The 27,123-nt window shown below is 39.1% G+C and overlaps 1 protein-coding gene across 6 annotated transcripts in view; it reads left to right on the forward strand.

Annotated features, from left to right (window-relative positions):
• TRPM3 (transient receptor potential cation channel subfamily M member 3) overlaps window positions 1–27,123 on the forward strand; it is a 541,722-nt gene that overhangs the window by 403,785 nt on the left and 110,814 nt on the right. For all 6 annotated transcript variants that reach the window (XM_066367997.1, XM_066368000.1, XM_066368001.1 and 3 more), the window contains 2 exons: window positions 23,739–23,839; window positions 25,265–25,399. In XM_066367997.1, the coding sequence (XP_066224094.1) occupies window positions 23,739–23,839; window positions 25,265–25,399 (236 nt within the window). The remainder of the gene's footprint in view (window positions 1–23,738; window positions 23,840–25,264; window positions 25,400–27,123) is intronic.

Raw genomic sequence — 27,123 nt, forward strand, 5'->3', positions numbered from 1 at the left:
CCAGGGCCTTCAGCTGCCAGATGATATTGGTTGCATGCACAATAGCTAGTAATGAAACTAGGATGCCCACAACTTTACCTAATCATAATGGCAAGAATAAGTCTGAACTCACATTTTTTTAATAAAGATTAAACCACTGGTGGAATATTCACTAGGAAATGTTTTAGTTACAAGTGACAGGAACACAGTTCAATTAGCTCAAGCAAAAATAAATGAGATGGATTTATTGGTTCACATGACCAGAAAGTCTAAGGTTAACTGAGTTCAGGCAAAATAGGGTCAGGGCCCACATGAGGTCATCATGGTCTGTCCTCCATCTCTCAGATGCTAGTCTGTACATTTGTCACACACAGCAGCCATCAGCAGTGCCAGGCTCATACCCAACCACCCAAGCAAACCCCAATCCAAAAATGCCAGCTCTCCTGGTCATTGCAGGAAAGATCCCAGAGAGGACTTGGGTGTTCCCACTGGGATCAGTGTCTATCCCTGGATCCATCACTGTAGCACAGGAGATGAGAGAATCCCTGTAACCTTGAAGTGAGAGATGGGAGCATCTTCACCCAAGTCACAAAGTTATGGGTTCCCAACACAAAAAAAGATTCTGTAGCCAGAAAGTGGAGGAGGAAGGAGTGCTGGTAAGACCAAAATCAATGTCTCCACAGTTGTATTAAAAGAAGTACTGAGGGGACCCTGGTTGGTAGCTCAGTGGACAGAGCATCAGCCCAGTGTAGGACACCCCAGATTTGATTTCCAGTCACGGTACCATCTGCTTCTCCCCCACCCCTTCTCTCCCTCTTCCCCTCCAGCAGCCAGTGGTTTGATTAGTTCAAGCATTGGCCCCAAGCACTGAGGATGGCTAGGTTGATTCAAGTGCATCGGCCTCAGATGCTAAAAATCTCCAGGTACTCAAGCATTGGCCCCAGACAGGGATTGCCAGGTAAATGCTGGTCAGGGAACATGCAATAGTCTGCCTCACTATCTCTCCTTCTCTCACCCCCCCCCAAAAAAGAAGGAATAAGAAGTACTGAGGATCAAAGAGTGTCAGATTTGCCTCAAATGCAAGCACCTCAAAATCTGTGTACCCATAAACTCTTCATTTAGCAGAGAAAAATGGGACTAGGTCAAATGAATACTAATTGGGGTTCAGACATTCACCCAACACATAAAGATTCTGTAAAGGTTCAATTGCCCCAGGCTTTCCCCACAATGTCCTTCTACCTCATTCTCTACTACTGCCCCAAGCCTTCAGTATAGGACTTTCCACAGTGAGACCACGCTACAAAGTGCCTTATAATAGAAAGAAGGACAGTCATATTCAAAGCATCACTACTCCATGATTACAGAAATTGTTTCACCTCATTGAAGTTCTACTTCCTAATCTGTAAAATTGAGATAATTATCATACCTCCCTCATAGTCATTGTAACAGTTTTAATTGATAATACAAGTAAAGTGTTTAACACAGTACCTAGAAAAATCTCATTCATAAACAAAGCCTTGACTGATGATGATTATGCCACCAAACCGGAAATGAAGATAGGGACTCTATCACCATCTTTTTCACTCACACCAAACACATATACACAGCACCTGGCATAGTTGGTATTCAATAACTATTTATTGAACTCATGAATAAATGATCAATAGGCTTTGGGATCAGATTAGATATATATTTAAATCCTGGTACATTACTGGCGGTGGCATTAATAGGTAGATTAGTTTACCTCTGCGAGCCTCAATTCCCTTCCCTGTGCAGAAGAAAACCATACCTCTTTCATGTAGGTTGATATAAAGGACACATAAGAAGGTTAAAGTGAAAGCTCTTTGAGGGAAAGCAATATGCCTTCTTTATGATAAATACTTAATACCTAGTTCTTTTATCCTCAATTCCTTTCTAAAATAGGCTTTAAAAGTCCTTAGGGACATGGCATGGCCCCCATGTTCAGAAACCATCAGAATCATAAAATGTTAAATTTGAGAAGACCCATAAATTTAAAAACAACAACCAAAAAAATAAATTTCAAGGATACATGTTAGGACCCAGAACAGACCATAAAAATGAGCTTAATCTTGAAAATGGTTGAGAATATGCTAAACTGCCTTAAAATGAAATTAATTTTCTGGCAAATTTATTGCAAAGCCAAGTAGATCTCAAAGCAATAGCAATTGCAATCATTTCTGTTTGTCTCTCATAGCAGAACGCTATAAAGGAACTTAAATCACTTAATCTCTTTATCTGTGTAATGTTTTACAATTCACAATGCATTTTCCCATGTATTTTAATCATCTGTCTAATCTTTACAACTCCTTGCAGCGGTTACCAGGTAATTTATTTTTGTAAATTAATTTTCATGCCTGGGACTTTCCTAGGCATGAAAATGGGCAGTACTGATAGTTATGCCAGCACAACATAAACCAAGAATATCCAGGCTATCTCAGAAGTATTAACACCCTAGTAACAAACTCCACCTTCCAATTAGAAAGTTTCCAGAGCAAAAGGATTATGTTTTCTTTGCCTTTATATCCCAACACCCAGAAAAATTCTTGACATATGGTAAGCATTCATAAATATCCATTGACTGAAAGAAATGGATGGAGTCCTGGTCCGATCAACCATGAGCCAGAATCACACACAACCCAGACATAAGCTTTCCCTTTGAAATTTTACTGAGGACTCTAACCTCTCAACTCAATAATTCACAGAGATGCAAATCCTACATCATCTCCAGGAGTTCCACAGATTCTTAAAATTCTTAGGTTCTCCCTGTCACCCTGCCTTCAGGTTCCTGATTTGCGTATGTTCTTTCTTTTCCTCATCATGGAACAGGAAAAAGTAAAACTCAGCCCTTCCACAGTTTCAAAACAAAAATAAAATTCACTTAACACAAAGCATTTAATAGACATAGACTATTCTAAAAATATAGGTAGGGCTGGAAGAGAGGTTTCCTTCTGAATAATGTGAACACTTCTAATTGATCAGCAGGCATCTCCAGTGTTGATATCCTTTGGCTCTTTCATACCAGGGGCTTTTCATGGTTTCTTCAAACATGAACTCCCCAATGCCATACTGTCCCACAGGCTTCCCCTCCCCCACCCTTTCCCACTATTTGCTTCTTCTTCATGTTTCCCCTTTAAGAGTAAAATGTGTCAGCATGGGATGCAGAGGACCCAGGTTTGAAACCCTGGGGTCACCGATGTGAGTGTAGGCTCATCTGGCTTGAGCGCAGGCTCACCAGCTTGAGCTTGGGGTCCTGGGCTTCAGCGTGGGATCATAGACATGACCCCATGGTGTCTGGCTTGAGCCCAAGGTCACTGGCTTGAGCAAGGGGTCACTGGCTCATCTGAAGACCCCCAGTCAAGCCACATATGAGAAAGCAATCAATGAACAACTAAGATACTGTGATGAAGAATTGATGCTTTTCAAATCTCTCCCTTCCTATCTGTCTGTCCCTATCTGTCCCTCTCTCTGTCTCTCTCTCTCTCATTAAAGAACAATCAATAAGTAAATAAATAAATAAAATTAAATTGAAGTCCTCTTCTCCTTTCAGAGTGGTCTGTCTTCATTTTCTGATATTTTTGCCCCAGTCCTGAAGGTTTCATCTGTCCTAAGCAGGTTTGCAAAGTATCTTGCAAACAAAGACAGCCCCCTCCCTAAACAGAATTCTTAGTAGAAGAAAGTGATTTCTTCAGCTGCTTTCTTCTAGATAGTAAAAGTAAGAGTGGGGCTTGAGATTCAAGTTTCTCATCAGAGAATGAGAGTGTAACATTCTTTGCTCAGCTGGAAAGGTGCACATGTAAGTTCAAGCGTTTCAAGGACCATGAACAATAGGGCCTTGGTCCATTCCCAGTATAGTTCCAAAGTTCTGATAATTTCTGTAAAACTGTCTTATTGTTGAATTTTAAAGCTAAATAGAGCTATAAAGATCTAGGCCTCTGCCTCTGCTGGTGTTTGGAAGAGAGGAAACTGGAATCCAGGTCTGCAAATGCCCAGTCACATTATTCCTTCCCTGCACCATGCAGCTAGTTCTGATGACAGATGTGCTCATCTTTGGCCTCTCCTTACACAGAAGCCAAACACCCTTTCATTCTGCAGCTCACACATGCCTTGGGATTGGCATGATGCCAGCATGCTCAGTGATCTGCACATTAAGCTAATTGCAAACCTAAAGCTTATAAGCAGCTCTCAGCTGGTGAAGAAGTCATCACTGCTCACTGCCCAGTAGAGCTATGGAATCCTACTTTTTCTTCCTTGACTACAGGAGAGCAACGAGTCAGCTTCATTCATTAAGCATTGCATGTTCTGAATTACATAATCATGCAGGTTGACAGTAGCATGATTCGTGGAAACGAATAATTTACATTAATAATACAAACAGTAGTGAGAACAAAAATAAAACTAACATATAACCATAACAACTAATATGGCATGTAACTATAGTACAAGTATTAACTAATTTAATCCTCACAGTACCACAATGGGACCATCAGTATCACCCATTTTATAGTTTAGGAAACTGAGGCACAGAGAAGCTAAGTATCTTAGACAAGGTCACACAAGTAGAAATTAAAGGTGTGTGGGTATGAACCCAGGTTATCCGAGTCCAGAACACTTGCTCTGCAGCTGGGCATCTATGTCCAAGACCAGATATGCAAGACATATTTTTTCACATGTTTTGAAAAATCAATGATGACTAAACTTTTTTGGTGCAGGAAAATATATAGACAGACTCCCTAGATATATAGAGTTCACTGAACACAAAATTTACTTAGCCTCCTGTGCATTCCTCTAAAACAAGAGTAAAGGGCTCTTTTATTAAAAAGCAACAGAGCAGAAACAGCATTGTGTTTTCTTGCATGCTGGAAGACTGACGATCCCAGCCTCCCTGCAGGGAGGTGGAACCACGTGACTGGGAGAGGAACACTGAACACTGAGCTGCTACCAAGCTGATTTACATTTGCACAGAAATTGGGGCACCCAGAACCTCAAAAAAAGGAGCGATAGAAGGAAAACATAAAACAATTTATTAAATTATTTTAAAGAAATAACTAGAATGCCTATCCTCTCCCCAATTCCACAAAGCCCTCTCCACCCAAAAAGTAAAGATTTAGTCTCTGAAGAGGGTAAAATGGATTCTCTGGACTAGAGGACACCAGGTGTAAGGCGAGGGCTGGGATCAAGTGTTGAAAATAGTGGAGAGGCTGCTTAATAAATTAATACATATTGGATGCTGAGACTTAGCCCTCTTCCCTCACTTGGTTCTTAGCATGCCGGTGGCTGGACTCTATCCTCCAAGCAGGAGACTGGAAGAGACTTTTCTGTAAAATATGACGTTTCTAAAAGAAAAGACCTAAAGATACTATTATGACTGATTAACACTTCCGGAAGGGGCACCTCTTTCATTGGTGGTCAGTGAGAGGAGCATAGTTCCCATTGAAATATTGGTCAGTTTGTTGATTTAAATTTACTTGTTCTTTATTTTAAATATTGTATTTGTTCCTGTTTTGTTTTTTTACTTTAAAATAAGATATGTGCAGTGTGCATAGGGATTTGTTCATAGTTTTTTTTTATAGTCCGGCCCTCCAACGGTCTGAGGAACAGTGAACTGGCCCCCTGTGTAAAAAGTTTGGGGACCCCTGATCTAAGGAGTCCAACCAGTTCATCTCACATTGAAGTTTACAGTTGATAATCTCTATCATACGCTCAGGGCTTTCCATCAGCATGTTAGTGCCATCTTCTTAAATATGAATTGATGACCAAGGACAACCTGACATATAAGAAAGTCCTTCAACATAGAGGGTATAGACACAAACAGAGAAGTGCAACCTGAAGCAAACAGAACTTATTTAAGATAAAAGAAATTTCACTAAAACTGTCATTATTATCCTCAGAGAAATTATAAAAATTTTTTGAATTATTAAAAAAAAATAACAGCATTGTACTATAGTTACGTGCCATATTAGTTGTTATGGTTATATGTTAGTTTTATTATTGTTCTCACTACTGTTTGTATTATTAATGTAAATTATTCATTTCATGAATCAAGAACTAAAGAGAGCTCTTAGAAATTAAAAATAGCATCAAGTAAAAAATAAATGAAAGAACTAAAACACAAAGTTAAAGAACTCTCCCAGAAAGTACAAAAAGAAAAAGAATAAAAAGAACAGAATGTGGGAAATTATCAATGCAACAATTCCAGAAAATGTCCCAGAACTCCAGAATACGTGTTTCCAGATTATAAGAATCCACTGAGTGCCCAGCACAATAGATAAAAACAAACCTATATTAAGTCCTGTTATGATACTGCAGAACATGAGAGACCAAAACCAGTTTATTGTAATTGCTTTCAGTGAGAAAAGCAAAGGACCAGGAGCTCAAATGTTTTCAACTTCTCAACAACAATGCAGAAAGCTATCGTGCAATACCTTAATTTCTTGAAAAACATTTATTTGCAATCTCGAATTCTATATCTAATCTACCAGTCACTTGTGATGGTAAAGACATTGTCAGACATGAGTTGTCAACCACTTCAATTCCCATGAACAATTTCTTTGGAAATTACAGAAGCTCCACCAACTGAAAGAGGAAACAAAATGAAACAGAAAGCACGGGACACAGGAAACATGAGCTCCAACATGGGAGAGAGATGTTAGACATTCGTGGATGATGAGGAAGGAGAGATTCAAAGTGACAGTTCTGCGCCAAGTGTAGGAGGCAAAAGCAGGAGTGACCTGGCCTCTCTAAGGCTTAAGGCTGTGATTGGCGTAGTGTCACTTCTGCTACATTCTATTGGCTAACGCAAGTCACAAGACCAGCCAAGACTCAGTGCAGGTGGGCATATCCCAGCCAAGAATGTGAATACTGGGATACAGAATCCCTCAGAAGCTCTCTTTACAAACCAGCTACCATGAAAAACCAAAATAATCAGCCACTAGAAAGGAATGGTTGCCTAGGGGGAAAAGTATTGGGGTGATGAGACTTGGGATTTTTGTAACAAATCTCTGTGCATGCATAACTTTAGTAAAAATAAAATACAAAGTAATCCCTGGATTATTCAGTTCTCAAAGAAAAAAACAATGATCGAAAGAAAAAGAGAACAGAAGCTAGGAAATCATCAAGGCAATAATTTCAGAAAATGTCCCAGAACTCCAGAGCATATGTTTCTATAGAATCCTGCTAAAAAATCACAATATGGAGAATGCAATTATTTTAATTACCAAGCTATGGAAATGAATTCATATGTTTCATATTACAAGCAAGCAGAATAATCCGATAGAAACGTTTTTTTTCTTTTATTCCTCCTGTCTTATGTTGATAATGTTTCTCAGTTTTGCATATTGTGCATAGTACAGGAATACTTTCATAAAAAATCTTTAATATGTCAATGGGAGACTTTTGTGAAATATTTGCTTCTTTTATTGCAGAAAGGGCACAATAAAGAGGATGCATCCATTTAGGTTAGCAAAAAGAAGTTTAGCAAAAAGAAGGAACTAGCATGGTGCTTTACAATGTTATTAATCATGAGCTATATAATTCCATTTGTCCTTCTGGCCTGCATATGTTATTAGTGCATGTGGCAATATTTACTGCAGAAACCCTTGGCAAATATCAGTACACAGACAACCCGATTTTGTAAGCTTTTTGTATAGTTTTGCTTCATAAAAGTCTAGTATCCTAGATTCGAAAAGGAAGCTAAGAACAGTTTTTCAAAGTGAGTGAGATCTTACACAGAACACTCAGACCCAATAAATAAGGGAAAAACTAAACAAAGCTTAATCCACCTCCCGCCACCCTTTGACCCAGTGGTTAGGATGGGTAGGGACCCATGAGTGATAGAGTCCAGCCTTTAGGCAGGATACCGTGCCAAGAGGAGGAAGAACATCCTTCAGTCCCTGGGGAGCCCCCAGTCACCTGTGACAAGCCAGGAAAAGGGCAGCAATTCTCTGAGTAGATTGGAGCAGGTGATCAGCTCAGAAGTGGTGTCCTGTAACACCGCTGAGGAGAGGACAGGTGCACTTTCCTAATGAGTGTAGTGTGGTTATGGCTCCTGAGAAAATACCCAGTGTCCCTGGCTCGGGCTGCCTAGGCATAAATACAAAGTCAGTCTTCTCAATTTGTGTTCCTAGGAAACAATCACATTCTTATAATCCAGACAGAGCATTTATATCTAAATTGAGACTCTTTCATCACAACAAATTTACCTCTTCTTGCTTCAGTCTTAGCATCTACAAGCTTCAGCTCACTTAAGGGAGTGTCTAAAGGACAAACCTCAGCAGAAGGTAGCATTTGATGACTCCTCACGCTCTGTCAGAGAACTACTCCTAATGCCCATTGGCAATTCTGACATGCATATAAACCCTGGGTACTTTAGGAATTGGCAGTACATAATTCTGAGAATTGCTGTTTCACTATACAGTAAGTATTTCTTTTATGAAAATGCAATGACACCTAATCATTCATATCGACCACAGCAGATACCGTTATAATAATCTGGCTGGTAATTGTCCTCCATCCAGGAGTATTTGCATGGTGGTGGCATTAGACCTGATAAATTTATCCAAATTAATAATCTGGTAAACTTATAGTCAGAAATACATAAAACACTAAAAATACTTGCACTGTGCTTTAATTTAACAAAGCACTTTTTCCATCTGTTGTTCTATTTAACCTCCAAAGCAATCTCTTGAGGGCGAGATTATCGACCCTGTTTTATGCATGAGTAAGCTGAATGTCCTTCTCTTCCACCCAGAGAAGGCATCATAGCTCCTGTTTACGCTCACCATGCATCTGTGGTCCAGGAAAGGGCAGCCTGACATGGCTCAGCACTGAGCCACGCAGCGGCCATCTGGCTAGTGTCCCATTCAGCTCTCCAAGAAGCCAGTGGGCATCATTCTTAATGTCAAGAGTAAATGACCTCTTAAGTGCTACAAAGTCTTCAAAGACCTATATGTGGTAGAAGTATTTATCATAATATACCATTGTATACCATAATATAAAGTGTAAACAAAATGCTAAAAAGACACCAATGAAAGGGACTCCTGGGTTAAGGAAAAAGTTTAATGCACCTCTCCATTTCAGAATGCTAAGCCTATTATTTTGGGTAAAAAACCTACAGAAATACAACATAAGTAATATACCATTTACCTTTTCAGAGGAATTTAAAATTAAGAAGATACTATTTAAAAATCTTACTCATACAGGAAATCAGAGTCTCCAAATAAACAAGGTATAAGAATGTCCAAACTGTTCTTCCCACACAAGTGCCTATCATTTTATCCAATCAATAACTTCCTTAAAGTGTATTTACAAACTGTATCTTTTGAACTGCATCAGACTTTAGATGTATTTATAAATTTCTAATTAAGAATGAGAAAAACTTTTGTAGAAGAATAAATATCCTAAGTCACTCTTCTATAAGCATTCATTTTTATAGCATGACTTTAAAATGGAGAACTTCTATTTATGGCTATCATGGAGAAATGGCAGTAGATATTGAATGATTGGCATGAATGAGGCTTGCAGAGTGGAGTGAATGGAACTCAATTCAGAACCAATCCTAGCTGTCCCAAAGGAAATAAAGAACACTGAATTCATTGTGAGTCACTTCAGAAACTGACATAGACTATTTGATAGCTTTTGAATGACTTCATCCAAACAGAGACTCAGTAATGAAACCTAAAGGAGGCACAGTGGCAGATTTGCTCAGTGATAGAGCATTGGTTGGCATGTGGAAGTCCCAGGTTCAATTCTCAGTCAGGGAACATAGGAGAAGCAACCATCTGCTTTTCCACCCCTCCTCTTCCCCCTTCTTTCTTTCTCTCTCTCCCCCTCCCAAAGCCATGGCTCAAATGGTTTGAGCAACTTGGCCCCAAACACTGAGGATGGCTCTATGGCCTTGCCTCAGGTGCTAAAATAGCTCTATTGCTGAGCAACAGAGCAGCGGCCCCAGATGGGCAGAGCATCACCCAGTAGGGAGTATGCCAGTTAGATCTTGGTCAGGGCACATGTGGGAGTCTGTCTATCTGCTTCCCTGCCTCTCACTTAATAAAAAAATAAAATAATTTTTTAAAAAGAACTTAAAGGAAGACTCAATAGAAGGAAACAATAAGGTTTTACTCTTCTTTTCTTTTCTTTTCTTTAAGGGTAAAAACTTTGGTCCAACCTTGTTTCCCCAGTGCCTACAACAAAGGCTGACAGAGAATTGTTTAATAAAAGCCTGTTGAATAAATTAAACTATCTGAGGATTCAGCTCTCTGCCCTTAAGGCTTTTCCGATTCTCCTTTCTCAACACTGGGGGCAGTATCATGAAGACATCAAGAGTTCAGCAGTGTGGTGGTGGGGGGTGGGGTAAAATGGGTGAAGGTGACCAAAAGATACAACTTCCATTTATAAGATAAGCAAGTCCTGAGGATGTAATCTACAGCATGGTGACTACAGTTAATAATACTGTAGTGTATATCTGAAGGTTGCTAAGGCAGTAGATCTTAGAAGTTCTAGCCACAAGGAAAAAAACATGTTAACTATGTGTGACAATTTACTATGATAATCATTTCACAATGTATACATATGTCAAATCATCATTTGTACTAAAACATATGTCAATTGTATCTCAATTAAACTGGGTAAATCATCAGTAAACCTCATTTGTACTAAAACTAATACTAAAACATATGTCAATTGTATCTCAATTAAACTGGGTAAATCATCAGTAAACCTCCACGCCCAAATGGCTTGACTAATAAAAATAAAAAGAGTCAAAGGAGCTGATATGTGAGTCTGATATAATATTTTATCATTTGACCAAATTTAGCCCTAATCCTGTGGCATTAGAGAATATTCTAGCTTTCTTCATTAATGCATATGGGTTGTTTTGTGATAGAGGATAAAAACGCCTGTGGGCTTATTGGTCAAATAAGTCTGTAAATATTTATATGATGTATCAATATATGTTTGCTCGCTTATAGTTTGCATTGGGTGTGGGGGACAGGCTGTAAGCAGGTGGGGTCATTTGTTATAAAGTATCACACCCCAGATTCTGAAAGGCACTGTACCTCATTTCATCGAGTTCACATAGGGACACCCAGTCTAGATTAATTTTGAAGAGTTTTATTAGAGGAGAAAATTTTAATATGCCAGCTGCATATGGCTGACACGGGGCATCTGCAAGCCCAAATTGTGCAGTGCCAAAAATAGTTCAGGGGCTGCTTATATACCTGTTGGGCAGATAAAATATATTATGCTCACTTTGTTAAAGATGGCGCTGCCCACGTGGAGGCCGTTGCCCAGGTGATATTAATGTGTGTCTCTGTTGGCTGTGAGCAGGCAGGATCCTTGTAGCCTGGGGCTTGGTTTTAGGATTAAGCCTTTCCCACCCTTTTTGACGTGGGGTGGTACAATCCCATCATGCCCCAGATAAGTGACTTTGTATTAGAGACTTCCCTATTTTGTATGTTGGATTAAAGATTTTGATTTCTACACTATAAAGTGGGGGCAGAATGGGAGCTTGCTCTCTCTTAGTTCCTGAGATTAGCATTAGAGGAGACAGCAGAGAGCAAAGAGAGGCCACGTGGAGGAGGCCAGGAGAAGCAGCCAAGATGGCGGAGTGTTGAGTGAGAAGCCAGTTTGTGCAGGGAGAAGGAAGGAGATGGGGAACAGAAGTGAATAAGTCTGGTGAGCTAGAAACCTTTGATTCTAGGAAACCTGGGTAAGTCAGTAGCTTTGTGAGCACTGAATGTGAGTGGGTTTTGGAGCCCACTCTGTGTTTTTACTTGCTCGCCGGGTGCAAGCTAGGATTAAAGATGATGGCCCACCAGTTTTTGGCTCCGTTGTTTCTTTACCAACTGTCCGAATCCAATGTGAACCTACATGGGCTGGGTGGCTGTGATGATAGCCCTGGCCACTGGCTTTACAATACCCTTGCTCACACATGGGCAGGGAAGAGCATGACATCATAGCACAAGCTGACAATATTTGTTTAGGGGATACACAGAAACAAACATTAAGACTTTTAAGGTAACACAGTCAAAGATGTTTACAAATCTTTTAGGGTTCATCTTCCCTCACTAGCCTAGAGGTATTTTACCCTCAAGATTCCAGGAAGGGGGAGGAACTAAAATCAATGCAGAGTGGTATGTAAATGCTGCCTCCTATTGAAAAAGAAGAAGTTTCTAGGTTAACCTTTATTTTAGATTTAAAACTGAATGACCCATTGTTCTTGCAAGCCAGAAAGTTCTACATTCTTCTCCCTCCCCTCCCTAAAGGAGGGATGGGACAGGAAAGCCTGATAGGAGAGGCTGACCTTTCCTCCCAGAATATTAATATCGATTTTCAGCTTTTGGTACCTTACAACAGTTATAGCCTCTAAGGCTTAGTTTTAAGATTAAGCTTTTCCCCACACCCTTGACTGTTGCATGATGTGGGGTGGTGCACTCTCATGAGGAATCCCATTATGCCTCAGATAAGTGACTTTGTATCAGAGACTTTCTTGTTTGTATATTGGATTAAAGGTTTTGATTTCCACACTATAAAATGGGGCGGAGGAGCCCATGCTGTAGCAGGGCAGAGAAGGGCCATCATGGAGAAGAGGAGAGGAGAGGCAGCCAAGAGGGTGGAGTGCTGAAGGAGAAGCCAGTTTGTGCGGAGTTTGTGCAAAGAGAAGGAGATGGGGAACAGAGGTGAATAAGGATGGTGAGCTAGAAACCTTTGATTCTAGGAAACTCGGATAAGTCAGTGGCTTTGAGAGCCCTGAATGGAAAGGGAAGTGTTTTTCCACTGTGTGTATTTCTTGCTTGCCAGGTACAAGCTAGGATTAAAGCTAATGGCCCACCAGTTCTTGGCTTCATTGTTTCATTACCGTCTGTCCGAATCTAATACGAACCTGCTTGGGCCAGGCGGCTGTCAGGATGGCTGTGGCTACTGGCTTTACATGGCCTATTTCCTTTTGTGTGGGGGTATCATGAGTTCCATAAAATTTTCTAAGTTTCTGTAAATCAAAAAAAAAAAAAAAAAATCAGCTCTGAAAACAGACTGTCTGACCTGAGTTTGAACCTCATCTCTGGCACTTCCTAGCTAATTCACCTTGAGCAAGTTTCTGTGCCTCAGTTTCCTCATCTGTAAAATGGTGATAATGGCATCTCATAGTTTGTTCTGAGTATTTAATACATTAATACTTAGAAACAGTTCCTGGCACAAGCTAAGCATGAAAAAAGTATTAGTTATTATCTTTCTTATTTACTAAAAATAAACCAAGAAAGAAAACCCTAGTTTCCTGCAAAGTCTGTTACACTCAGCTGCCTCCTTTGTCTCCTACAAGCCAAATCTAAATTTCTTTAGCTAAAGTTAATCCAATTTTTCCTACTTCCTTTTCACTTTCCCCTGCGAGTTCAATAGTTATTTTTACCAACCAGATATAGTTATCATTCAGGGCAAAAGAAAATAGAGGAAATTATGCACAGGCCTCCTCTACATTTTGTGTGTATGTTTCAAGCCTTTAATTTGGTTTTTCTCCATGTCGCAGCCACATTCCTGAGAGGTTCACCAGGGTAGGTGGAGTCTGTGCTCTGAGAGACTACTGAAGGTGTCTCCTAGCAACCGAAACCACATGACAGCCAATCCACATCACATTTCAACTAGTTTCATTTCACCAACCTGGTTTTCAGATAGAGAATTGGATGTCTTCTTTATAATTAATTAATTTTTTTGAGAATCGGATATCTAAATGAATGGATTAACCATCTTTCATTGGCTGCATTTAGTTGCAATATTTGCAAATAAAGTAAATTGATGGAAATAAATAGAATCCCTAGGAAGAATATTTAATCCAGATAAAATTCTTTCAGTAAGAAACAGAAAGAAAAAATGTTCTTCAACTCATATAGAGATGGATGGCATCATCCTGGTTATCACAGAATCCTGGCACTGCAGAGGACATTGCAAGATCAGCAGCAGATCCTGCCCCCTCTGTCAACACAGTTCATCAAGCAGGACCATAATTAAACTATCCAGCATAGATGGCACACCTGACTTCCTTTTTTATTTGGAAACTCCCAAAGGGAGTCCACAGCTCTTCACAATCCATTGGAGTGTTTAATGACCCTTAAGAGTATTGGGGAAAAAATGTTCCCCAACACTGATGCGCAAGCCCCTAAATAAATATCCCCTGGTGCCATGACGTACTGAGGATGTCATACCTCGAGCAGACCCTAACTCTGCTCTGAACCCACCTCGTTCTCCAAGCCTCAGCCTTGGACATCTTCTCCACAGTCCGCCCTTCTCTTCAGGTCGCCACTCCCTCTCACTGAGCAGATGGGATATTCCCATACTTCCCACATGTTTACATTCATCCAACTTTCCTTCCTCTCATTCTTTTCCACTTGGGGATAATATTTTCTTCACCCAGCCTCTTTGTTTTTCCTCTTCACTCTGAAAACCTCTCTTCTCTAAAACCAGCCTCTGTTCTCCAGGGTCTTATCCAACATGTATTTGCTTTATCCTTTCACATTTGCAATGCCTCCCGCTCCAGTGGCTCTTTCACTTCTGCTATACACACATTTAGGGTCCCTGTCACCTGAGAAGACCCTGACTCCTCCCCGCCAAGCCCCTCAAGGCAGCATCTTACCCTTCTCTTCCTAACTTTCAAACTCTGAATGTCAGTCTGACTTCTACCACCATTCCTCGGCCTTCACTCACTCTACCTTTTTGATTCACTTACTGACTGCAAGTTCTTGCACTCCACGTTCTGTCCCAGCCCATTCACTCACACAGCTTTCAGTGCTTGTGAAGACCCCCAAATCCACAGTCTTCTTACTTTAATAATGATCTTCCTGAACTGTTAGCAATTTTTTACAGTGTTGACTTTATCTACTTCTAACTGCCACCTTTCCTTACTTTGAGGGAAGGCCTCAGTTGAAATTCAAATTCTGCAAGTTACTCTACCTCTCTGAACTTCTCTTTTCTAATCTACAAAGGGGGGACTAACAAATTCACTATACAGGGTTTTTGTGAATAAGATAATACATGTACAGGGTGGGCAAAAATAGCTTTATAGTTGTTCATATGGAAAATAATACAGTAACTAGTAATACAAGAATAAACTGTGTGTTTTGTAACTCATAACCATAAGCCTACTTTTGCCTACCCTGAATAATGCTTAACATGTAATGGCTCTCAATGTGTGATAGTCATTATATTTATTATTACCTCTCATTGGGGTCAAATAGGCTGACTGTTCTGTCTTTCTGACCCTCTCCTTTGTCTTCTTCATCAGACCCCTTATTTCTTCACTCTGTCTTCTGTCAAACTTAGTACCATGGCTTTAAATATCACACCTAAATTAATAACCTCCACATTTAACTCCAACCTAGCTTTCCTCCCTGCTGCCTCTTCTAACTGCCTCCTGGAGAAAGATCAATAGGCACCTCAAATGTGATCAAAATAATTTTCTTAAAAAAAAGTATATAAAACTGAAAACAAATGGTCTTTCCCCAAAAAGCTGATTTATAGTTGAATTCTCCATTTATTTTCATATAACCACCATTCTTACAATTTTCTAGGCTCAAAGCCTTCATCAAATTCTTCCTCCTTTTGTATAAGCAAATACTAATTTTGGGCATTTTAGCAACTACAACATCTCTCATATCTATCCCTTCCTTTCCTTCCTTGCTCAGCACTGTTAAGCCCTCAGTAATTTTGAGCTGATTTATTGCAGTGACCTCTTAAGGGATCTTCTTGCTTCTTATTGAGCATGTTCCTATCCATCCTCTATACTTCAATTAAGGGAATACTACTCATGCAAAGCTCTGACCTTCCACCAACAATATCCTTCAGGACTTCCAATATAAACATGGCTACAAAAACATCATTTTCTTCTTCTCCTAGAAAGCTTCAAAAATCAATCATAGAAAACAGGAAGAAAAACAATAAGCACACTTCATTTTAGGTAAAACTATGAAATGTTCCAAAATATCTGTATATGCAGCAGCTACATGGGAGGAAAGAGGGGAAGCTGGGGAGAGAGAAACCAACAAAAGTGCATTTCCTACACCCCGAGGTACTAAGAATAGCCTGTCTAGAATAGCCTGTACAAGAATAGAATAGCAGCCCTGGCCGGTTTGGCTCAGCGGTAGAGCGTCGGCCTGGCGTGCGGAAGTCCCGGGTTCGATTCCCGGCCAGGGCACATAGGAGACGCGCCCATTTGCTTCTCCACCCCCCCTCCTTCCTCTCTCTCTCTCTTCCCCTCCCGCAGCCAAGGCTCCATTGGAGCAAAGATGGCCCGGGCGCTGGGGATGGCTCCTTGGCCTCTGCCCCAGACGCTAGAGTGGCTCTGGTCACGGCAGAGCGATGCCCCGGAGGGGCAGAGCATCGCCCCCTGGTGGGCAGAGCGTGGCCCCTGGTGGGCGTGCCGGGTGGATCCCGGTCGGCCGCATGCGGGAGTCTGTCTGACTGTCTCTCCCCGTTTCCAGCTTCAGAAAAATACAAAAAAAAAAAAAAAGAATAGAATAGCATTGGAGGGTGGCAGAAGACCCTCCCGATCCTGACTAGTGCATAGGAATAGAGAAGGTGAGCTACATATAGAAGGATGCAGCTAAGCTATGTTTGCAGGAGGGAGTTTGTTTTTCTGGTAGCTGAGAAGAAAGCCTTCCAGTTGTGTATAATAACTAGCCTAGAATGCTACCCTAGGGCCCATTATGACCCAACTCATTAAATGATAAATAGTAAGTAAAGGATTAGCATATAAATATAGTTTAAGAAAAATACAAAGAGAAAAATGTATTCACAGAAGAATAATACTCCATAAAAATATTTTCTGGGAATAGATGAACATTATGAATAAATATTTTACTATGAAATCTAAACATTTTAAATGTCAATGAAGTACTCATGTATGAAGAAATACGTTAAAATGGGAATACTAAAATTCTCCAAGTAGGTGAGGCAGCAAGAGGCGATAAAATGTCAATAGCATTGCAGAATGAAGTAGAGGGGAAAAAATCATCACAGAATTGCCAAAGAAATGAGAAATGGTGCGAGATAAAATATACATTGTAAAAGTGCAGTGCAGGACACAACAGAAATGAGGACAGTGAACAAAAAGAAAATGAAACAGAAATAAAGAGTTAATTAGCATAAAAGAGAAATTTTATTTATAAAAGACAGAAAATGGAGATCCGACATAAACAAAATTGATGTCTCCAAGGAATAAAACCAAAATAATAGATCAGAACAAATACTTTAAAACATAATTACATAATTTAAATATATAATTTAAGAATTATTTCATTAAAACATTTGTAAACTTTGATCTAAATATTGAAAGAGCGACCTTACCCTGGAGAAAAAATAATTAGAATCTTCAACATCCAGATAAATCCTAGTAAAGTTACTGAACTTCAAAGAAAAAAAAATAATTAAAGAAAATAAAGAATATTTTGGGCCACCAGGCAAAATGAGCAAGTGTTTTATGAGGTAGAAAATCAGGCTGATCTCAGACCTTCTTACAATAATACTCAATACCAAGAGACAATAGAGCAACAGATTTTAAACTGACCTATTGTCATTTAACTATAGACCACTAAAAAAAATACAACAAAGAACAAAAACAAAAACACTTAAAACATTCTAGAACTCTGGCAATACTGTTCCCATAAGTAATTCCTTAAAAAAAAAAAAAACTATTAGAGAAGAATTCAACCTGCCAACCAAGAGTTTCTTGAGCACGCTCTGGCAAAATCTTTAATTGTTAGCACAGCACTAAGATAAAAACAAAAATGGGAATTGGAGTGACAGAAAGGAGTTATTTTTCATAACAAGGCAGAAAAAACACAATAACAATTGTATAACAATTATATATTTTTTATTTTTAATTACAATTGACACTCAATATTATTTTATATTAGTTTCAGGTGTACAGCATAGTGGTTAGACAATTATATAATTTATAAAGTCATCCCCCTAAATAATGCAAGCACGCACCTGACACCCTACCTAGTTATTAACATATTATTGACTATATTCCCTATGCTGTACTTTACATCCCTATGACTACCATTGGTACTTCTTAATCCCCTCACCTTTTTTACCCAGTTCCCTAGTCCCCCTCCCCTCTGGCAACCATCAAGTTTGTTCTCTGCATCTATGAATCTGTTTCTAACAACTGTGTTCTTAGTAGCTCTATATTTGTTTCCTATTGCTACCAGAACAAATTACCACAAATTTAGTGGCTTAAAACAACAAAAATTTATTCTCTTAGAATTCTGAAGGCTGGAAGTCTAAAATTAAGGTGTGAGGATTACATTCCTTCTACAGGTTTCAGGAGAGGATCATTTCCTTGCCTTTTTTCAAGTTTCCTGAGGCTGCCTATACCTTGACTTGTCACTTCGTCCTTGCATCAATCCAACCTGTTGTTTTCATTTCATCTTCACATGTCCTACTACTACTTTGATACCCATGTCCCTTTTATAAGGACCCTTGTGATTACATTGCATTGGGGCCACCCGATAATCCAGGATAATTTCTTTTTCTCAAAAGCCTTAACTTAATCACATCTACAAAGTTACTTTGCCATATAAGTAACATCTTCCCCGGTTCCCAGGACCGGGACATGGGCATCTTTGAGGGGCAGGGGCATCATTGCATCATTCAGCCTCCCACAAACTCCATTGTTTCAAATCATGTTGTACACCGTAAGTGTACACAATGTTATGTCAATTATATCTCAATAAAAATAAATAAAAGCATATTACCTGAGGTCAAAACAAGTTAGAGGTCCAGCCAATGTACTCATAGGCCCAGTTATAAAATACCCTGTGTGTGTGTGTGTGTGTGTGTGTGTGTGTGTGTGTATCTTCAGAAAGCAACACCAAGAAAAGTTAGAATAAATAACATCTGAATTGTTTCCCCCGCAAAATTAAAAATAAATAAAATAAATTCTACTTTGATCAAATTCTGCTTCCTCCTTACTGTTGCTATGACTCAGCTGACGCGGATGTGCTCTGGCCTTATCCGTACAGCTTTTATGGCACTTACCACTTGGTTCTTTGATGTAGTGATTTGTACACTTGTCACATCTCTGCCTTTATCCCATCCCAACTCCATTTTTATTAGATTACAATTTCCTGGAGGGAAGAGATTGCTACAGACATGCTTCTATTCCCTTATTCAACTAAAGATGCACACTACTTTCATGAGTCTTCCAAACTGCCAAATCCAGTGCACACTTTTAGGTTCATTTATTCAGTCAGCAAATAGTTACTATTATGTGGCAAGCACTGTTCTGGATTCTAAGAATACAGTACCAACTAAAGTAGACTCAATCCCTGGTCTCTTAAGATTTACATTCTGGGTCCTGGCCGGTTTACTCAGTCAGTTAAACTGTCATCCCAAAACAACAAGGTTGCGGGTGTGATCTCTGGTCAGGGCACACATGGGAAGCAACCAATGAATGCACAACTGAGTGGAACAACAAATGAATGTTTCCTTTCCATCTCCCCCCCCTCCCTTCCTCCCTCTGTCTCTGAAATAATAAATCAAAAGAAATTAAGCCCTGGCTGGATAGCTCAGTGAGTGGAGGATTGTCCCAGAGCACAGAGGTCGCCAGTTCGATTCCCTAGTCAGGGCACATACAGGAGGAGTAGCTCGATGTTCCTGTCTCTCTCTCTCCCTGCCTCTTGATAGAAAGATAGATTAATAGATTGATTGGTTAATTTACATTCTGGAGATGGGAATAAATAATAAACTATTGATACCTCGGCAGGTGCCGGTAATGAGAGGAGTTGTGAAAAAGGAAGGCCGACCTTCCTTACTTACCCTCCTTTGGCTTTTGCCCTATTGACCATCCCCTCCTTCTTGAAAATCTCTCTTCCCATAATTTAGGGCACCATGATCTATTGGTTCATGTCCTATCTCCCAGACTGCTTTTTGTGATATTTTTCTAAAAATTTGCTTCACTTTTATACCTTTTAGAAAATGGTGTTATTCATCACTTATCCTCTGCCCTCTTCTTGTCACCTTTATGCTAATGTTGACAAATTTTCCCTACCTCAGTCCTCAGTAACCAAGGGCGTGTGGTCATGCTCACTTGGATATACCACCAGCATTTTAAACTAAGCATATTCAAGATAATAATTTGCTGACCTCAAAGGCTTGTTTTTCTCTTGCATGGCAAATCTCTGTTGTCATTGTATACCTGGGCTCTCAAGCTACAGACGAGGGGATCACTTTTGACTTCTACTTTAAATTAATCACCTAAGGCTATTGCTTCTGCTTCCTAAATATCCCTCTGTGTAAGTTGCTCCTTTAGGTCCTCATCCCTTTCCTGGAATATTACAAAACTTTCCTGACTGTTCCTCCTTCAATGCCCTTCCAGCCCATTCTTCACACGGCTGCCAAGGTGATTTTCCTAAAATGTAAAGACTGCATTGCTTCTGAGACAAAATTCTCTGGTGGTTTCCCCAGGCCTTCAGAACAAAGGGAAACTCCTCCACATTATTTATCAATCCTTTTATTCTAGCTCCATCTCTCTCTGCTTCTAATCCAAGCTATACCCCAAGCTATACCCAAAGAATCTTCAATGTCTTCCCATGAATATCCCACATTCATTGGACTGTTTAACTCCCCCAGAACTTGCATACTCTGTTTCCTTTGCTAGAACAACTTTCTTCACCTAACTTTTCTAGTGAACTAATTCTTTAAAGCTATGTGTGATCATTATTTCTAAACCTAAATCTTCCCTGACCTCCTGCAAAAAGAGGATATAATAAAACCATATTTTCATGTTATAACTACTTGTATTCATTCCCACATCAAGCCCTTTGTATTCGATGTTTCCTCTTCCTATAATACTTGCCCCTACTTTTCACATGATGACTTTTTCTAATCATTTAGGTCTTGGTTCAAATGTTACTCTCAGAAAGGCCTCCTGTCCACTCATTCTAAGATAGCACTCCACCACCACCACACTGATCACTATCAGTATCACCCTTAGACCAGTGCTTTAAATTACTTTCTCCATGCCCACCTGGGATCTGGCACCAGTCAGGGCTTCAGACTGTATGAGTGGGGTTCCCTGAGCCCAAACCGGGTCTTTCTGGACCCCAGACCCATCTCAATACTTTTGGGCGCTTTTTATCCCTCTATTTCCCACATATGGTCAACTAGATGCCACAAAGGACTCCCAGATTTGAGCCAAGGAGTTTAACCAATGTCTTCATATCCAGCCCTGGTTTTAGGAGAGCAGCCTGGCCAGGAAATCACCCCGGCTGACTAGCGTAATACTTCTGTCATGGGACCATGCAAAACTGAGTAACCAGAATGGTGTTGCCACATTGATTTGGAATAATTCAAATTGTGTTTATAGACATAGGTTCCACATCTTGCTAATGGCACTATTCCTTCATAGCACTTACACAATTTGGAAGTGCACTGCTTATTAGTTTGTTAACTCATTTATTTTGAGTGACATGGAGTGGTAAGCTCTGTGAAAAGAGTACCCTTAGATATCTAGTTTACCAGTAGATGTTCAATGACAAAACATTTCCTGGCACAGAAGATATTCAATACATTTCTGTTGAGCAAATAATTGAATGATTGCATGAAATGGTGTATTTAATTTCAGACCTCTCTCCTCCTCTACAATGTAAGCTCTCAAGACAGAGTATTCTGTCTTATTCACCTTGATTCTCATACTGGCATAGTGCCTTCCACATGAGAAGGAATAAAATCAATATCATTGAATGAATGAATGAATGAATGGATAAACAAGTAAATTAATGAACAGATAGTATCTAGATTTAAACTCTTAAAAACTATAACGCCCATTTAACCCAAAATTTGGGGATGCATCCCAAGCAAGAGTATATTTCAAGTTCTCCAGGCAATTTCAGTGTACAACCACAGCTGAAAATGTGGTGACCAGCCATCCAGGTTTTTGTAGGACTGAGGGTCTCCCAAGACACAAATTTCAGTGCTAACACTGACCATACCAGGCAAACTGGAATGGCTTGTTGGTCACTCTGATTGAGAACCACTGGTACAAACTGTCACCTAGGACCATTCTTGAGTGATGTATTTTCAATTTTTGAAAAGTCAAAACTCATTGGCTTCATGCTTTCATTTGACACTTACGTAATTACATTCAAGTAGCTCACGTTGATCTCACTGCCTGCTTCCTGCTATGTGTTCTTGTTCAGATTTTTGCTACTACTGTTGACTTAGCTGACATACAATTTGTGGCACACAAATGGTAAAGGGAATTTTTAAACCATTACAGAGTCAGCAATGACCAATAGATCAGCTAAGGAAGCAAAAGAATGTATGAAGCGCTACCTTTCCAAATGCAGGTCCAAGGAGCCTTCATTTTTATTTTTTCATTCAAAATGATGACAGTATATTTTGACATGTTTCTATTTATCACTTGCTTATTCCAGTGACCCTAGTATGATTTTCCAATCCCAGTTGTTATCTGAGGAGATAAGAAATATATTTTTATGGAAAAATCCCTGTGTAAGCTGAATTAATATTTATCATTTCAAACACTGATTAACTTAGTACAAGTATGTGATTTATACTGAACCCAACATGTGTGGACACTAAAATTTAAAATGTTTTTTAAGAATGGCTATTATCAAAAAGTCAAGAAATAACAAGTGGTGTTGAGGATGTGGAGTAAAGGGAACCCTTGGCACTGTTGGAGGAACATAAACTATTACAGCCACTGTGGAAAACAGTGTGAAAATTCCTCAAAAACCTAAAAAGATATCTACCACATGACACAGCAATTCTACTTCTGAGTATTTATCCAAAGAAAACAGAACACTAATACAAAAAGATATATGCATTTCTATTGCAGCATTATTTACAGCAGCCAACATATAGATGCAACCTAAGTGTCCCTCAATAGATAGATGAGTGGATAAAAATGACTATATATATATATATATATATATATATATATATATATATATATACACACACACACATATTTACATATATACATTGTGTATATATATATACACAATTGAATATTACTCAGCAATAAAAAAGAATAAAGGCTTGTCATTTGTGATAACATGGATGGACCTGGAGTATATTATGCTATATGAAATCAGTCAGATAGAAAAAGACAAATACCATATGGTTTCACTTATATGTGGAATAAAAAAAAATTAAATAAAACAAATGAACAAACAAAACAAAAACAGACTTATAGAAACAGAGACTAAAGGGATGAATCTGGGCAGAGTGAAAAAGATAGGATAATATAGTCAATAACATTGTGATTAGTTTGCCCAGTGACAGATGATTACTAGAATTTGTGGGTAATCACATTGTAAGGTATAAAAATGTCAAATCACTATATTGTACACCTGAAACTAATATACTATTGCATACAAACTATACTAAATTTTTTTTTAAAGCAGCAGTTCTTAATGGCTGATTTTGTCTCCTTTTACCCCTGAGGGAATTTAGCAATGTCTGGAAACATTTTTAATTGTTATGAGTTTGGAAGGTGGTGCTATTAGCATCTAATGAGTTGAGTCCAAAGATGCTGCTACATATTTTACAATTATAAGATAGTCCCCCCAAAAAATGTCAATAGTGCCAAGTTTGATAAACCTTACTACATAACCAAACCTACTTTTCAAGAAGAGCAATATTGATGCGAGAGTGATGGAGTAGGTCTTCTTGGTATTATAACTCATAATTGTTTTTTCTCTCCCACTCTTTCCTCCTACTTTTCTCTATAGGAGCCAATGCCTCTGCCCCAGACCAACTGAGCTTGGCGTTAGCATGGAACAGAGTTGACATCGCTCGAAGCCAGATCTTTATTTATGGGCAACAGTGGCCGGTAGAGTATATGTTGTCACCCCCTGAAAAGTCCCCTTGCTTGGGCAAGGGTGTTTGTTTAAGGAGCCCTCTGAGGGCAGTTGGGGAAACTACTGCCTTTTCTTTGGGGTGGAAATGACCTAAGAAACCACTGCAACCAGGCAAATGTTCTGAATGGCTTCTGATAGCAATTTTTAGTAGCAAATGCTGCCATTTCTTTTAAATGTCTAAAAGAATATATATCATACAAAATTGTATTAATTAAAATAAAGGAGGGATTGGAAGCAGCAATGTGTTTCAGGTTGTCTTTGAGGTCACTGCTTCCCAGTGGTGGCACCTTGCGCTGGTGTGTGTCTGGGTGGCACCTCAGGTTGCAGAACTAGCACCCCCATGCAGGTGCCATCTGGTCCTGGTAGCTAAGCACGGGTCCTCCCTATGCCCCAGAAGAGCACAGAGGGAACCAAAGCTTTATATAACTGTTCTTGGTTTGTTTCCCTCAACTGATTCTACCAAAAATAAAAATTTGGAAAATTTGCCATTGGGTGATGTATGCGTGTATCCCCAGGAAGTCACCAGAGGCCTGAAATTTTATTTCTGTGCCTGGAATTACTGTACATGTTGTTTTTAACCTTTGCTTTCCCCAGAGAGCTTCTGCATAAGATTGAGCCCTGTCTTCATTTAGTGCCACTAGTGCATTGCTGGTGTAGAAAGATTTGTCAGAGTCTGGACACTGGGAAATTTGTGTAATAGGAATTAAATAAAATCCTAGTAAGAAGGCCAAAGGACCTAAATAGTTGTTGTGTCTCCATGTGTAAATGGGTGAGACAAAGGCAAAATGGTATTGCTTAACTAAAATATATATATATATATATATATATATATATATATATATATATATATATATATATATATATGGAGAGAGAGAGAGAGAGAGAATATCCTAATTTCTGGTCTCTTTACTAGGGTCCCTCTTCTCAAGCCAGCCAGCATCTAATTTAGAGCCTAAGGAGAATGAAAACAAAGACAGCAAAACAAAAACAGCAAAGTATCCACTTTAGCACTTCACTGGTATTGCAGAAGTTTGATCAGAGAGTTGGGAAAGGAAAAGCCTTGTGAACTCTTGTTCCTTCTCAAGATCCAGAGAGAGAGAGAGAAAAAAAGAGAGAGAGAGAGAGAGAGAGAGAGAGAGAGAGAGAGATTTTCAAGGAAAAAATACCTTTAGGAATTAGAAATCCTTAACTTCTATTTCCAAAGACAGGCTCCAAAACACAGGAGAAATTGTAGCTGTCCCATAAGCAGAGTTAGGAGCAGTCTTGCTAGTATGTTCTTGGATGTGCTGAAGGTTTACCTGATGTCAAAGTCATCCATTTCGGAACTGTTCCAGTGGATGCCAAAGGACTCCATCTCTGAAGCCTGGGGCAGACTAACTCAGTGACTTGATTTGCAGGTGGGGTCTCTGGAACAAGCCATGCTGGATGCCCTAGTTCTGGACAGAGTGGATTTTGTGAAATTACTCATAGAGAATGGAGTAAGCATGCACCGTTTTCTCACCATCTCCAGGCTAGAGGAATTGTACAATACGGTAGGACCAACCTAAGGCACTTTTTATTTTCTCTATGTTTTTTGTTTTACCTTCTCCCACTCCCCCACATGCCTGTAAGTCTCCTCCCTGCCCTCCAAATGCATGGATCATGTTTCACAAATGCTCCCTTACACCTGTGTAGACAAAAATACCAAGTCACCAAGATTCCACTTGTTTTAACTGCTCAGTTGTCAGCATCTAAGGCAAAAGGTTATGTGATCACCATAAGGTAACATTCTCAAATTCTTACTCCAAACTACAAGAATATAGAAATTAGAACACAGTTTATTTGTAAGCCCACAAGGTGTTTGAGGCAATATGCAGAGGAGGACTGATTAACCCCAAACATCAAAGGAGGCATATTAATTATCCTGCACCATCCTGTTAACCTCAGAGCTATGACATCCATTCTTTTTCCACTACAATAGAATAAAACATAAAACCTCTTGTTTGGGGTTACCCATAAATATTTTTTGTTGTTTTGTATTGATTTTTTAAATTTACTAGAGATACCAAGGAATAATCATAAGAAAAACTACTATTTACAAAGTTTCTGAGAGTATTTAATGAATTAAATACATTGGCTCTGAACTAATACTCACTAAAAAATACAGTGAAATTGAAAATTTAGATATTGCATTTCCCCATTTTACAGATGAGAAAACTGACCAAAAAGTGAATTGGTTTAACTAAGGTCACAGAACTCCTAAGTAAATAAAGAAGCTAGTGTTGAACCTAAGCTTCTGTTTTAGAGATTATTCTTCCCTTCATTTGTCACAATGCTTCTCTGTCCCACCATCCACAGTACTAATGAGATGAAGCTTATTGACCTATTCCCATCTAGTTTTAGGTGTTAGATGGTGCCACCCTGGCTCTATCTAATTCCCATTAATGGAAATCTCTGCAGATTATTTTTTGGTTCAGCATACTGAGACTTTCAGTAAAAATAATAGACACCAAAATGGTAGAATAGGAAGCCCAAACATCCGGCCCCACAAAATGGTCAACAATTTGCCACAGAAGAAATGAATATGTTCCTAGAAATATACAACTTGCCAAGTCTGAATTGTAAAGAAATAAAAGATTTAAACAAGTTAATAACAAGTAAGAAGATTGAATCAGTATTCAAAGACCTCCCAACAAAGAAAAGCCCAGACTACATGACTTCACAGGTAAATTTTAAAACACATTTAAAGAATTAACCTTGATTTTTTTCCAACTCTTTTTAAAAAATTGAAGAAGAGGGAAAACTCCTAAACTTATTGTATAAGGCTAGCATTAAACTGGTACCAAAGTTAGATAAGACGCTATAAAGAAAGAAAACTACAGTTTTCTGATGGATATAGATGCAAATTTTTTCAACATAATACTAGGAAACCAAATTCAACAGCTTATTAAAAAGATTATACACTATGATCAAGTAAGCTTCCTCTCTAGATACAAGGATGGTTCAACATATGAAAATCAATAAGTGACTTATCACATTAATAGAATACAAGACAAAAATTATATGATCAGATCAATAGAAAGAGAAAAAGTATTTGACAAAATTTAACTAACATCTTTTCATGGTTGAAAACTCTCAACAAATTGTGTTTAGAAGAAACTCACCTCAACATAGTAAAAGCCACATATGACAAATCCACTGCTCATATCACATTCAATAGTGAAAGGTTGAAAGTTTTACCTCTAAGATCAGAGACAAGACCGTGGGGCCCACTCTC

This window comes from Saccopteryx leptura, chromosome 2 (assembly GCF_036850995.1).
Source record: "Saccopteryx leptura isolate mSacLep1 chromosome 2, mSacLep1_pri_phased_curated, whole genome shotgun sequence".
Taxonomy (NCBI): Eukaryota; Metazoa; Chordata; class Mammalia; order Chiroptera; family Emballonuridae; genus Saccopteryx; species Saccopteryx leptura.